Source organism: Henckelia pumila, chromosome 4 (assembly GCF_033568475.1).
Source record: "Henckelia pumila isolate YLH828 chromosome 4, ASM3356847v2, whole genome shotgun sequence".
In the NCBI taxonomy this organism is placed as follows: domain Eukaryota; kingdom Viridiplantae; phylum Streptophyta; class Magnoliopsida; order Lamiales; family Gesneriaceae; genus Henckelia; species Henckelia pumila.
This window is the reverse complement of record NC_133123.1, coordinates 121,153,266-121,169,201: the sequence shown is the minus strand read 5'-3', so window position 1 is coordinate 121,169,201 and position 15,936 is coordinate 121,153,266. Positions and strand designations below refer to the sequence as shown.

General features: G+C 34.3%; 1 protein-coding gene across 1 annotated transcript; it reads right to left on the bottom strand.

Moving 5' to 3' along the window:
• Positions 1-9,665: 9,665 nt before the first annotated feature.
• On the bottom strand, positions 9,666-14,255 carry LOC140865051 (flavonoid 3'-monooxygenase CYP75B137-like). Its single transcript, XM_073269548.1, has 3 exons — positions 13,411-14,255; positions 12,437-12,502; positions 9,666-10,510 (listed from the first exon to the last, which is right to left on the bottom strand). The coding sequence occupies exons 1-3, from the start codon at positions 14,251-14,253 to the stop codon at positions 9,869-9,871; spliced, it is 1,551 nt and encodes a 516-aa protein (XP_073125649.1). The 5' UTR covers positions 14,254-14,255; the 3' UTR covers positions 9,666-9,868.
• Positions 14,256-15,936: the final 1,681 nt, after the last annotated feature.

The window sequence follows — 15,936 nt, the reverse complement described above, 5'->3', positions numbered from 1 at the left end:
AAATAAATGATAGAATGACAGTGGGGTCCACAAATGTTTGGTTTGTAGAATCTTTGATTGTAGAATATAGGATTTTTGAAAGGTGGGATATTAGATAGATGATGTGGCATGATGGGCCCACAAATGTTTGGGAGAAATGTACCCATTATTGTGGGTGCCCTCCGACATTGTGGGAGTTGGAAAAGTTATCTTGAGAAAGACGTCCGGAATGGAAGTGACCCTCGCTGAAGTGCTACATGTTCCTGAAATAAGGAAGAATCTGGTATCGGGGTAAGCACTTGTAAAACATGGGTTTAGGATAGTATTTGAATCAAATAAGTTTGCACTGACCAAGAATGGTCATTTTGTTGAAAAGGGGTATCTCGATGAGAGACTATTCAAGTTGAATGTAATTGCAGTTCACCGCAACTTTGATGGCAATAAAGATAAAGATTCTATTTATTTGCTTGTATGTTCTGATTTATGGAATTTTCGTTTAGGACACGTAAATTTTAATACTCTGCGACATTTAATGAATTTGGAACTATTTCCAAAGTATAAAATTTATCTATCATATAAATGCGAATTTTGTGTTGAAGAAAAAATGACCAAAGCGCATTTCCATTCTATTGAAAGATGTACAACTCATCTTGAATTGATTCACACCGATATTTATGACTTAAAGTTTGTGCAAACTAGAAGAGGTCAAAAGTACTACATAACGTTCATTTACGATTGCACTAGGTACTATTATGTATATCTTTTGAGGGGTAAAGATGAAGCACTTGATGCGTTCAAAACCTACAGAACCGAAGTTGGAAATTAACTTGGTAAGCGAATAAAAAGTATTTGCATTGATAGAGGAGGAGAATATGGAGCTCCATTTGATGAGTTTTGTTCATCCTCTGGTATTATACATCAAAATATTGCTCCATATTCGCCTCAATCTAATGGGATTGCCGAAAGAAAAAATCGAACTCTGAAATAAATGATGAACGTCGTGTTGATAAGTTCGGACTTACTCCAAAACTTGTGGGGAAAATCAATATTGTCTGCTAATCACATACTGAACAAGATTTCCCACAAGAAAAATGACAAATCTCCATATGAATTATGGAAATGCCACAAACCTTCCTATAAGTACCTAAAAGTGTGGGGATGTTTGACTAAGGCTGAAATACCAAAGCCAAAGCAAGTGAGAATAGGACCAAAGATGGTCGACTGCATATTCATTGGATATGCACATAATAGTAGTGTCTATAGATTTATAGTGCACAAATCTAAAATTTCTGGAATGACTAACGGGATGAGTATTGAGTCCAGAAATGAAGTTTTTTTTGAAAGCATATTTCCCTCCAAAAAGAGAAAACGTGAAATGGATATTCGAAGAACAGAAGAAATGCCAACTTAAGGTTCTTCTCAAGGAGGTGAACCAAATAATAATAAAGGCGTAATTGACTTGGCAAGTAAAAGCTCAAGAAGCATTGCCTAGTCAACTGAAAGATGATTCTAAAAAGAATGATCCTAGTTCTAATAAAAGAACTAGAGAAATAGTGAATAAAGGTTCTACGCATAAGAAAGAACCTCGACGAAGTAAAAAGGCTCGAACCGTGAAGTATTTTGTTCCAGATTTTCTTACTTACATGCTGAAAAATGAACCAAAGACTTTACAAGATGCAGTGTCTAGCCCTGAAGCTCCATACTAGAAAAAAAAAGTCATTAATACAGAAATGGATTCCATTATACAAAATCACACTTGGGAATTGGTGGATCTTCCACCAGGTACCAAGACATTAGGTTGCAAATGGGTATTGAAACGAAAATATAAAGTCGATAGAACAGTCGAAAAATACAAGGCTAGGTTGGTGGCTAAAGGATATAGACAAAAAGAAGACCTTGATTTTTTCGATACATATTCATCAGTCTAAAGAATAAATTACATATGTCTTCTCATTGTTGTAGCATCATTGCATAACCTTGAGATACATCAAATGTATGTCAAAATCGCATTTTTAAATGATGAGTTGGAAAAAGAGATCTTTATGGATCAACCCGAAGGATTTGTTATTCGGGGTAAAGAAAATAAAGTGTGTCGACTCGTTAAGTCTTTATATGGACTTAAGCAAGCATCTAAACAATGACATGAAAAGTTTGACAAAGCTATGTTGACAAATGGATTTAAAATTATCGAGTGTGACAAATGTATCTACATAAGAGACACAAAAGATTCTTTTGTGATAGTATGTCTATATGTTGATGACATGTTTATAATAGGGAGTAGTCAAGATATGATAAATTCAACAAAGAAAATGTTGAAAAAACATTTTGATATGAAGGATATGGGTATTGCCAATGTAATACTAGGGATTAAAATCTCTAAGACTCCTGAGACGATAGTCATGTCTCAGTCTCATTATGTTGAGACTCTCCTAAAAAAATTTAATGCATATGATTGTTCCCCTGTTAAGATTCTTCTTGATATGAGCGTCTACTTGAGTAAAAATCATGGGGAATCATTTTCTCTGTTGGAATACTCCAGAACTATTAGAAGCCTTATGTACATCACGAACTGTACACGACCTGACATCGCTTGTGCGGTAAATAAATTGAGCAGATTTACCAGTAATCCAAATGATGTTCATTGGAAGCTTTGACAAGGGTGCTTATATATCTAAGACACACTCTGGAGTATGAATTGCATTACATAAGATACAATGCGGTGCTAGAGGGATATATCAATGCAAATTGAATTTTTGACACCAAAGACTCTAAATCCACCAGTGGCTATGTCTTTAGAATTGGTGGTGGTGCAGTCTCTTGGAGATCGTCAAAACAAACTTGCATCGCTAGATCCCAACGGAATCTGAATTCATAGCACTTGATAAAGCTATGGAAGAAGCAGAATGGCTTAGGAATTTTTTGGAGGATATTCCTTGTTGGTCAAAGCCAACGCCTGCAATTATGATACATTGTGACAGCCAATTGGCAATTGCAAGGGCACACAATACTATGTATAATGGTAAGTCTTGACATATTCATCGAAGATACAATACCGTACGACAATTGATCTCAAATGGAGTTATCACAATTGATTACGTCAAATCAAAAGATAACTTAGCGGATCCGCTTACAAAATCATTGAACATAGATCAAGTGTACAACTTGTCAAGAGGAATGAGCTTAAATTCTACAAATTAAAGCTCTCATAGTGGTAACCCAACCTTGTTGATTGGAGATCCCAAAATCTTGGTTCAATGGGACTACACTCAGGATTTTTTTCCTAGGACGAAGACTGTTGCAGCCTACCAATGTAGTGAGGTTACGTTTTAAAATTTAATGGTTCCTTGCCTATAAATGGTGGATTATGGTAGTATACTCTTATGAGGAGACCACCAATTTAAGTGTGAGAACGGACCGTCTCGATGAAACACTTATGAAGCCAAGATGTGTTCCATGGCCAAAACGGACACAACCGGAAAACCAATAGAAATGAAGAAAAGTCATTGTGTGGGTACTATTGTCTGGGTTTACACAAACCGCCATGAAGTTCAAGACATCATGTTCACTTCGTGGCCTAGTAAATCCGATAGTATTCTACTACGGAAGGTTCAAAACCACAAACTACCTCTCCTGATGCACTGAATTTTTGTGTGAACTCTCTTTGACATCATGTGCATTCATGCATTAATTTAATTCATGTGGGGGATTGTTGAAAATTTTATTTGTGCTTCATAAATTGAAATCAAGCGATGAGAAGCTCGGAAAAAGGAATAGAAAAGAAAAAAAAAACAAAAAACAAAAAATGGAAAATAGTGGCGCAGGGGCGCCAAGAATTGTGCCCCTGCACTAGCCCTGCTGCCTGGAAATTTTCCTAGGCGAGCAGGGGGAGCCTAGGCACATGAAAATGGCGCCTAGGCGCCTGGGGTGGCGCAGGGGCGCAATAAGCGCTTCTGCTTGGGAATTTTACCAGGCGCGCGGGAGGCGCCTAGGCATTGGAAAGTGGCGCCTGTGACATTTTTCAGGAAAAAGTGCATGTTTTTTCGAGTTTTTTGATTTTTTTTTTTTTTTGACTTTCTTGGGTGGTTATGATCAGTTTTTGGATCAAAAGTTATACCACATGGTAAAACAACATGTCCCTACATGAAAATAACTTTAAATATTAGATTAAAGTTCATTTTTGAATAATAATTCACAATCATCTGCATTCATATTCTTTTATTTTTTCTGAAAAGAGTTCATATCATTTCTAGTTGTTGATCTTGTGATTTATTGTGCTATTATCACAAATTTTTTGTTGTTGTATCTTGGGAGAAGTTTCCAAATTTCGTCAGCACAAGAACGGGGAAAAACTTTTTAAGAATATCGTGTTCAACACGAGCCTCAACAATTTTCATTTTGTTTATGTTTTCTGCCATTTTCAAAGAAGTCCCTATACCACACATATATATCTACAAAGTTAAACTCGGTATACTAAACATTTCGATATTTTTTTCATCTCTAGTCGCACCACATGATGTTTGTTGTCTTAAATTCATGATTGTCTTGGTACATGCATGAAGGTTTGAGCATGTTCAATGGTGAGATGATGTTGGTGTGATGAAGTTGGATAACTTCATTGCATGATGATATCAGCGATGATAACTTCATTTCTTGGTTTTGCGAGGATGAGAGGATGTTGTAGAGAGAATGTTGAAATATTAATTTTTTATTTCATTAAATATATATTTTTTTAAACACAAAATAAATTTGCACAATTAAAATAAATTAAAATTACACGTAATTAAAATTTAAATATTACAGAAAATTAAGAAATACACGAAATTAAGAAATTGAAAACATTACAAATAATTAAACCAAATTACCAACAACACAATAAATTACTGGCCAAATCTTTACGAAGAATTCCTTGTTGCATCTTCGTAAAATATTCGTGTTGCACATCATTCATGTTTGGATCGTTAATATTTTTCTCCATGATTCGATTTTCTTGCTCCCTCTCCAGTTCCATATCTTTCATTGTTTGTTTCCTCTCCTTCATTTAATGTTTCCTCATCTCTATTTTGTACTTGTTGGACATCAATTCCTCAACTTTTGCATAATGCTCTCTTGCCATAGCAATCTTCGTATCCTCAATTTCATAAAATCTTGTCTGATCATCACACATTTTTGCATACAAATTCGTCATAGATGATTATTTGAGCGAGATCCTTTCATGTTCGCTTTGAAGGCATTTATTCCAATTGGTCTAATGATTTTTTCCACTTCTTGAACGTTATTTTCTTCATCGGCTGTAGGCATATCAGTGGACATGTAGATAGGAGATAGAGATGATTCGTCATCAATATTTTCAGCTTCTTGGTCGCATTTGTCGCATCGCCTTTGTATTTTGCAAACGACCATATCCTCCATTTCGATTGATCATTAAGAACTAACCAATCTTTTTCGTCGGACCATGCGGTTCCACAATCTTTCTCAAACATTGTTGAGATTGAGCATACTAATTAAAAAAATTTATTTAGCAATTTTTTGAACTTCAAGTAGAATAAAATACTGTGATAATATTTTAAGAATACCTTCATCTCAAATGACGATCCACTCTGGTTGAGAGCTTCTAGTTCGCTCACTTTGTTTTGGAAGGCGAAAACTGTAACACTCGAAAATTTACTACGTAAACCCGCATGCATAACTAGGGAATTTATTGGTTTTAAAATAAAGTAAAAAGAGATTAAATGACTTTTATGCTCTATTATGCGAATTAAGTGATTTATTTGCATGCTTTAAATGTTATTACGACATTTAACCCGTTATTATGTAATTTATGAATTTATTTGATAAAGTTATTTTGCGATCGCGTAGACGGGACCGTGGACGAACGAGCTAGAGATTTTTTGTTCAAAATTTTTACGAGGGATTTTTAAGAGCCAGAAATTATTATTTTGAGATTTTATGTTTAGAAAATAAGAGTTTCACATGACTTTCACCAAAGTAAGCCATTTTAAGGGCTTTTATCCCACTTTTAAATTTAGGGTATTATTTATTCCGAAAATATTAAGTTAATTACTATCATATTATTTTAGTGGGTTTTAGTTGGGTTAAATAGTTAAATTAGTTAATAAGCCCAACCCAATTGTTATAAAAATTTACACCAAAGTTTTAAGCCCATTGATAGGTTAAGCCCTCAACTCTTGACCCTCTACCTCACGTCTACACCCTCCAGCCGCCATTCTCCATTGCAGCAGCCTTTCCTTTCACCTTAGACACACAGGACACGATCCCTTGAAGGTTCTTGCAAGATTTTTAGAGTCGTTCGTCCCGGCGAGCCCGATACGCGTCGATTTCAATGTTTTGTCCAAATCTTCAACAAGGCACGTTTGATTTCCATTCTTGAACACCATTTAAATCATATATATTGTTTTTAAGCATGAATGAATGGTTAATGCATGCGTTTTTTTCAGATTTGAATTAGTTTTGTCATAGTTCACGAATGACTCATGTTTTTGAGGATGATGGCTCAGTTTTGACATGGTTTTTCATGCATGGCTGTTCGAGGCTGCTGCCTACTATTAGGGGGTCAACCTAGGGTCCCTTAGGGTCAGGTTTGGTGCGTGTTTAGGGTGATTCCAGTTGGGTTAGAACCCCAAGACCTTGGGGAAGCTAGTCCAGGTGAATTTTTGGCCGGTGATGGCCTGATCTGGGCAGCCAAACGACCTGAAGTCTGAGTTTGTGTTCTGCACGCGAGCATATTATAGGTTGAGGAAGAATGTGCTAGTTTCGGTGCCATAGGTTGAGTTAGGGGCTGGGGTTGGTATTGTTGGAACCGTCTGGATGTGGGCTAGGTATGGGGGGTGGTGCTCCGGCCGGTGGTGGCCGAAGCCCATATAGGGCTGCTGGTTGCTAGTCATGAGACAGCCCAGCATAAGTTCTGAATTTTGGTGTTTTTCGGGCCGGGCTTGGGTTTTGGGTCCGGGTCGGGTTTAAAAATATTATGGGTCAAATTATTTTGGTCCGGGTTTGGGTTAGATCATTTGGGCTCGGTCATTTTTATTTTAATTAATTAAGAGTTTAAGTTGTTAATTAATGAGATTGAGCTTGGTTAAATAAATTAATTGAGCTAGATTAATGGTCTTAAATAATTATTGAAGTGAGCCCACTAATTTGTCATGGGTCGCGTGATCCATGAGAATTATTGGGCCAAGTGGTGTCGAGTTTAGTAATTTTAACGATCTAATCCATAGGTTAATGGATTAGTTAATAATTTATTAGATTAATTTTAAGTAAAATAGTTTAATGGATTATTTAATATTTTAAGTGAGTCCATTACTTTGTCATGGACCTGAAAGTCCATGAAAATTAATGGGTCAGGTTATGTTGGGCTTAATGCTTATTGGGCCAATCTAGGAATTTTTGGGTTTAAGTCAAGTGGTCAGCAGCTCGAACAAGTCCTTGGAAAAATAAAAAGTCCGTAAATATATATTTAATTCATGCATACATTTTTATTAGATATATAAGTATGATTTTTAAGAAAATAGATATATAAGTATGATTTTTAAGAAAATAAATTAAATATATATTTACGGACAAATTTTCATGAAATAAAAAAATAATGAGAATTTTTAAGTTCATGCATCATATAAGAATTTTTATGTGAAGTTTAAGGGCATTTTAAGAAAAATAAAATTTTTATGAAAGTTGAAGTGAAGGTGGAAAGTGATGTGGTTGGAGGTAGGGATACCTGGGCTCGGTGACCTTCCTGATAATGTATATGTTATAATAAGCTTATGGATTCAACATCGAGTATTGGTGAAGTGGCAGCACAGAGGTGGAAACCCCACCGCCACGTACGTTGGTTTTTATGATTGATCAATCGTTAAGTATGAGTCCATCGACATGGATACGACCTGTTGAGAATTAAAAAATTAAGACATGCCATTTTATGAAACATATTACGTATAATGTTTATGATATAGTATGATGATGATATTTATGATTAATTTATACATGTTTATATGCATATATTTTTAAGATCATGCACGTATAAGTATATTCACGTATTTTATATGATGTGTGCTTGTGTGTGGTTTCATGTTGTTACATAAGGATAGAATGTGTTGAGCCTCTAGGCTCACTAGATTTAAATGGTGCAGGTGAGCCTGAAATTAATGAAGAGAATGTGTTCACGACTGGCGGCGAGAGCCTATGAGTTTTCGTGCAGCTAGTACCCGTGACCATTGCTCAATTTAGGATATTAATGTTTGAGAGTTAAAAATAAATATTCCGCACATGTTTTATTATTTTGAATTTTTAGAGTATACATATATTTTTATATTTACGTAATTTTGGTCAAGTTTCATGGAATCGGTGAAGTAATATTATTTAATTATCTAGTTGTGAGATTTTATGCATGAAATTTTTATTATGATTTAGTGATTAGTTTTATGTATTTATTTGCATGTAATATACTTATATATATTTATATTTATATAGTGTATATTAAGGTATGCAAAATTATTTTAAGTAAGATATATATATGTATAAATATTAATTTAAAGTAAAGAAATAAATTAAAGTATAATGTATATAAAAAAATTATTACGAGTTTTAGGTCGTTTCAAAAACTCTTTTTGCAAGATCTTGAAAATGTTAATGCGTGTTGTCCCTTGAACGAACTTTCCATCCCATTGGCAACTCTGGATTATATTCTTTTTCAACCAATCCCCAAAAACTAGCGTTGCTTTGGTCATTTTCAAGTGCCGGATTGGTAGAAGCGTTGCACCATGCCTTTGCGATACGTATATCTTCGTCTTTCAACCACTTTATCCTCGTGATGGAGTTACCCTCACTTGCAGCAACAACTTGTTTCATTTTATTTTTTTGATTTTGAAGATGTGATTTCAAAAGTAAGAGGAGGGACTTCGTTTGGATTTTGAAAGAATTGAGTTTGATTGAACATGCGGCTCATCATTTTTTCATCGGTGTATTGAGATTGGAAAAGACCAATCCATTGAAAATTGAATTGCGAAAAGTTTGGTGAAGGAGAATTGAGATCATCATTATTTCATGGATTCATTTTCGGATTTGGATGAAATGAATTCAAAGATAAAGAAATTTATTTTTTGTAGAATGAAAGTAGACGAAGTTGTGAATTTTTGAAGGAATAATGAAGAGTGTTTATAGAAGATTGAAAAATATAGTCGTTACTGGCCGTTGGAATTTTTTTTTAAAAAAATAAATGATTTTTTTTATTTTTAAAAAAATTTTAAGGATGGGATGATCTTGGCCATTGATTTACATAGATCAAATCACTTCATTCACTTCTTATTTTTTTTCAAATGATTTTAATTAATTTTTTAAATTTTTTTAATAATTTAAAAGTGCCAGATTAATCTAAGCCGTTGTGGATCAATTTACATTTAAAAACGAAATAAAAAAAATATTATTGCAGGCTAGACTCACCACGCCTGCAACATCTCGTGCGATTTCCTCGCTCCAATTGGGCGAGGAAGCCCACTTCCTCGCTGGGCTTCCTCGCCCCTTGTACAAGCCCATAATTCAGCGGCTATCACCCCAAGAAAACACCTTATTGCACGCAACGATATCTCTCTCTTACCATATTATCATTATGTATACAAACACAAAATATCTTATAAAATGAATAAAATATATTACTAAAAAAGGCTAAAAAAATATGCACAACACGACATTTTCCCTTTATATAATAGGATGACAATTACAAGACCATGATAATAACATAATGATCGTGAAATCATATCATAAATCAAATACATGAGAATTATAATCATCAGGTGATAAAGGAGATAATAACCAATAAACATATTCCGTTATGTTTTATATAAAATACAATATTGCTTCCATTGCGGCAAATCAATTACTAAATCAAATCTCCGGCGTACAAATTCGCATCAGCTAATCTCGGCGTCGCCACCGCAACCAAAGGCGCCCTCTTCTTCAACACAATCCCAAATTTCTCCTCCAAATCCACCTTCCCACTATCTCCATCTCCGCCCCAACTCCAATCGAACGAATGAACCAACGAAGCCAAGGAGAACATGAACACCCTCTCCGCCATGGCCGTACCAGCGCAGATCCTCCGCCCGGACCCGAACGGGAAGTAATTAAAATCATTCCCACTGTAATCCCACTTCCCTTCCAGAAACCTCTCCGGCCGAAACTCAGATGGGCTCTCCCATATATCCGGATCGCGGTGTATGGCCCAGACATTTACGAAAACTCGAGAGCCTTTTGGGATGGTGTAGCCGGAGACGGTGGCGGTTGAGCTGGGGCTGTGGGGGACTAGAAGGGGGAGGGCTGGGTGGAGGCGGAGGGTTTCTTTCATGACGGCGTAGAGGTAAGGGAGGTGGTGGATGTGGGATTCTTCCACCATGTTGTGTTTGCCGACGGTGGTTTCGAGTTCTTGCTGGGCTTTGCGGAGGATTTGGGGATTGGCCATCATCTCCGCCAGGGCAAACTCCACCGTGTTCGATGTTGTGTCGGTGCCGCCGACCACCATGTCCTGCATATTCATGACCAAATATTGACAGGCCAATTCGTAGGATTCATTTATCATTTTATCTTACTTTTAATCAAATATTTTGTTGGAAAACATCAGTTGCAATCATTTTTTATAATGATATTATATAGTTCTTGCGAATAGATAATATTCAAATATTTATAAAATATAAAAGTATACTCGTACTCTAGTTAAAGAATTTAGAGCAAAGTCAAAATACTTTGTTACACAATTTGGATTGAGTCTCTCGAGTCGGCTTGTGTCGTCACACTATTTAAATGGGTTGAATTAAAATATTTTCAACTCATTTCAAGATGGGCCAACCCAAGCCTGTATCAGACTGACCCCCTAAGCCTGCTACTCATGTTGGTTGAAATGGCGGATTTTTGGTGGAGCGGGTGGATTTTTAGGGAGTCGTCTCATCCCATCCCGTTAAAACGGGTCCACAAGCGGGTCCGGGGCAAATATCGGGTTTGGCCAAATCCGCCCCGGACCCTTCCCGCTATAATATATATATATATATATAAATTTAAATATACATTTATATATATAAATATAAAATATATATGTAATATTAATAATATATAATTATATTTTTTACTAAATAATTAATATTTTATCCATAATTTGAATGTATAATATTATTGGATTGAAATGAATTTATTTTATTATGATATGTTTAGTATAAAAATATATAATTATAATATTTTTTGGCTAATAATTATTAATTAATTACAAGTTGATAAGTTTTAACTTGTGAGAATATTTTTTTCTCTTAAATATTATCAATATTTATTTAAAATTTAATTTAATGATTTTTTTATTTTTAAATTTTTTAATTTAATAAATTTAAAAATATTTAATTTTTGGATGGTCCAACGGGTTTAACCCGGATTGGACCCGTCGGATCCAAAGGGAGGCGGCAGGGCCGATCCTAAAAATTTTTGGTCCTGAGTCTAATTTTTAAAACAGACCCACCCCTAAATCATAACGTTCGTTCATATTCTTTTAGACTAATAACAAATTTTTCGATTTAGTGCAATAGTTAAAATATTTCTATTTTAATTGAGTAATAAGATCAAACATGTACAAAATGATTACTATAAAACAAAATTCTAACAGTTTAGAGCTAACAATATTGATCAAATTATTTAGGAATTTTTTCTCTCAATAAATTGCATAACCAATTAATTCAATCTTTTCTTATGACATGGTTTATTGAGAAAATGTTTTGAAGAGCTTTAAATTTGAGAAATTTTGTTTTGCACTTACAACTGTAAAAAGTATAGTCAACAAGATTTTATAAGCAATGTGAGTATTTGAAAAAATATCCATCTATTTTTTAAGTAATTCACTACATCCATTGCCCATTTTGTTTCTCTTGGTAATGAGAACTTCAAGAATGTCAACTCCAAAAATAAATCGTCCTCATTAATATCAGAACAACCCTTATGAGTCAGAAAATATGTATTTATATTGGTCTAATTACACTACTATATAATAAATTTAGGGAATAAAAAAGGTTTTTTGTTTATATTGGGCACGAGAAAAATAATTTATATTTAAAAAAAAATTATCAAGAGACCTAGGAATAATAAACTTCATAAATAAATTTATCAATAGGCTCAGAAATAATAAAAAAGTTTATATTAGGAAGTAGGCAAAGGAAAAATAATTTCCTGTGATATGAATAAAAAAACCCAAGAATAATTAATTTATACCGGATCAATTTACACTTTTATATAATAATTTTTTTTTCAAAATTATGGGCGCCGAAAAAAAATGAGTCCGAGTCGGATGACCCTTCTACCTCCAAATAGGAACGGCTATGGGAGGCGGGGCGGGTCCTACGTCTACCCGCTCGAAACTATGTTATCCATTCTTTCAAAATGGTAAACCTAGAATAAATGATGATTATAGTAAACATACCATGAGTAAAGCTTTGAGATGAGTCATGGTGAAATCCACGTTCGTATCTCTCAGCTTCAACAAAACCTGAAATTAATTACAAAAACCATTAATATAGGATTAATGTTTTGTATTAAAATATAAGAATTTCAAGAAATATAGATTTGTTGTATTATATTTATCGAGTTTTTTTTTTTTTTTTTCAAACATCTCTGGTAGGGGTGTTTAAACTTCGGATAAAACCGAAAAAACCGGAAATCCAAACCGAAAAAACCAAAATCCGAACCGAACCGAAAATCAAAATTTAAAATTCGGATATAAATGTTAAAACCAAAATTTATTTGGTTCGGTTTCGGATTATATATCTCAAAACCGAACCGACCAAAAAAACCGAAATTTTATTAAATTAATAATTATATACATATACTTGTTTATATTATATATTTTATGATATGATTCCTAATGAATAAATAATCATTTTTAGTTGATTGTTGTTTATTTTAGTCATTTAAACTTTGAATTTAAATATTTTACAAAAAAAAATCATTTAAAAGATAACATATTATATTTTAAAATAAATTTATAATATTAATTAAAATAATTATATCAAAACCGAAATAACCGAACCGATTTAGTAAAAAATCGAACCAAACCGAATAAAAACGATTCGGATATCGGATTATATATTTCTAAAACAGAAAATAGAAAAAACCGAAATAAAAAACCGAAAACCGGACCGACCGATGAACACCCTAATATATGAAGTTTTTTTTTTTAATTCATATTGAAGAGAAAATCTTAGACTCGAACTCATCACCCTTCTCAATCTCAAAAAACTCATGTCACTTGGCTAACAAAATTAACCTTACCACGAATTGAGAATGAAATTTGTCTTTAACTCATCCCTCGAAAGATATATATATGTTTTTAATATATATCTTCACAAACAACAATGATATTATTTTTCAACAAATATAAATAAAAAATAAATGAACCTGCAAGAAATCCTTGGATTCTTCGGTAGTCTCCTTCCCCAATCTATCACCGATTATCTTGGCAAAAATATCGTCAAATCTCTTTACCAATACTTTCATCTTCTTCTGTACTCCCTGCAAGTCGAACCTCGCCAATGCCGGATAAAAGTCCGACACATTCGGCATCCCCAGCAGCGCCGTCATCTCCGCCACGGCCTGGCGGAACTCCGCCCCCAGCACCGCCCTCTGCTCTCCCTCCATCGTCCCGCCCCACATCATACTCGTGATCACATTCAGCATACTCAGAAACATCTGCTCCCCTACATTCACCGCCGCCGCCGCGTCGTACACGTACTTGATCATCCGCCGGACCTCCTTCTTCCTCAAAGAATACACGGAATCCAACATGTGCTTCCCGAGCATTTCCACGACGCACACTTTCCTCAGCATCCTCCATTCCGGGCCGTACGGGTTCCATACAATATCTTTGCCGCCGTACGTAGCCTCCTTCCCCGCCGCCGGAACGTCCCGGTTGGCGAAAACGGTGTCCTGGTTTCTCAGAACCTCTCTAGCCAAGGCGGGGGAGCTGATCACGATACCCCTTCTGTTGCCAAGCTTCAAGGAATATATGGGGCCGTAGGTTCGAGCCAGGTCTGTGAAGTATGTGTGCAGCTCCGGGTCGAGTGACAGGAGGTTCCCGACGATCGGAAGCCCCCTCGGCCCCGGCGGAAGCGGCGGAGCTTCGGTGTTCGATTTCTTGAAGAGTGACAGAAGAAGCCACCATGTTCCGGCAATGACGATTATTGTAAAGGCGATCAGCGGCCATTGATCCATAGAGGAGGAGAAGACAGGTTCTTGATCCATCAATTAATGGCTTATAAATTATAAACATTATATGATCAATGACAGATGGATATATATATATATATATAAATGTTGAATTGTTTAGAAATGTTTGTGTATGATGATCGATTTATCCGAAAACTGTCTTTTTCGAAGTGTAAGATTCTTGCGCCTGTTTTTGTTTTTGTTTTTTAACCAAAAAAACAAAGATAATTAGGGGGACAAAATGTAAAAATAAAAAATTACAGAACTTTGAGGGGAAAAAAAAGGAAGAAAAAAAGGGAGGTCGTACGAACCCTCACATATAAATTATAATAATGATATTTTAGGTAGAATTAATTGTTTTTTCACAAACTATTCATTGTGTCAATTTTATCGGTCGAATTTCTGTTTGTTTCGATCTATAAAAATGTATTATTTTTTATGATACAAATATTATCGTATACTCTAGCTAGGTATGAACCTGATTCTACTGATATACTCTTGTTCCTTTGTTCTTCTTTAATTCTATATTCTTGTAAGCCAACATATTATTCTCCCAAAACAAAATATAAATACAAATGTTGTTTCAATATAATATATATATACACAACACACACGTATGTATATATGTATGTATAGTCATGTCATTTAAAAGGATTTTTAAATGTAATTACTTTTAAGTAGGAGTACTATGGCTCTCTCATCACTTTTCTGACATATTTTCGAGAAGAAAATTTCAAAAAAATTAATTTATTCGACGATGATGTAGGTTTATGAATCGGAGAGAATACATATTTTCCCATAATGCTGACAAAATCGATGGACGAGTGCTGGCAAGGATCGGCGTGAAGGCATATTTAGCTAATCATTAGAATACGTACAAATATGTTATCATTAATTATTACTATTTTTGAGTTTGGAAAGGAGTATTTTGTAATAATCGAAACTGGAATCCATTAGGAATCTCGTTCCAAATTACAAACCATCTTCAGTTTTATTTTTTTCAAATAGCAAGTGTTGGTATTCGTAGAAAGATATTCATAATCTCAAAAAATAAATAAATAAATAAATAAAAAGATATTCACGCTCTCTTTTAAATGGCACAAGGGTTAAAAAAAATAAAGGGACTTTCTAAACCATTGAAATTTTACATCTGAAAAATCATATTTTATAAAACTCTTTTAGTAAAATCTCGTCAGTTTTTGGATAAATACTTTCCATTTTTTTTTTAAAATAATGTATTCAGTTCCAAATGTCGACAAATTTAATCAAATTAATCCAATGTCACCGGACAAACTCACCTAAAGGTAGGTCGACGTCAATATTAGTTGGCCTAGTTCGGCATGTATATCCGTACATGTTCGTTATACCCCCCTAGGGAGAGTCTATGTTCGGCCATGGTCATTTATTGTTCTTTTTTAACCATCAATATTATTATATATATTAGAGTCTACACACATTAATTTAATTTTTATGGTAAAATTAAAAATTTATAGCATAATGTTTTAACATTACAAACATTACGTGTACATGAGTCTAACTAATTATTTTATTGTAAATACTATCTCATACGATAGAAATAAAAATATGCATAACTATTAACTAATTACTAATTTCTCATGTGATGGACTCATAATTTGATGATATAAAAGTGAAAAATGAGGCAAAAACAAATAAATATAAGACAAATTTGAATTTTTTGAAAAAAGAGACGTTGGAAAG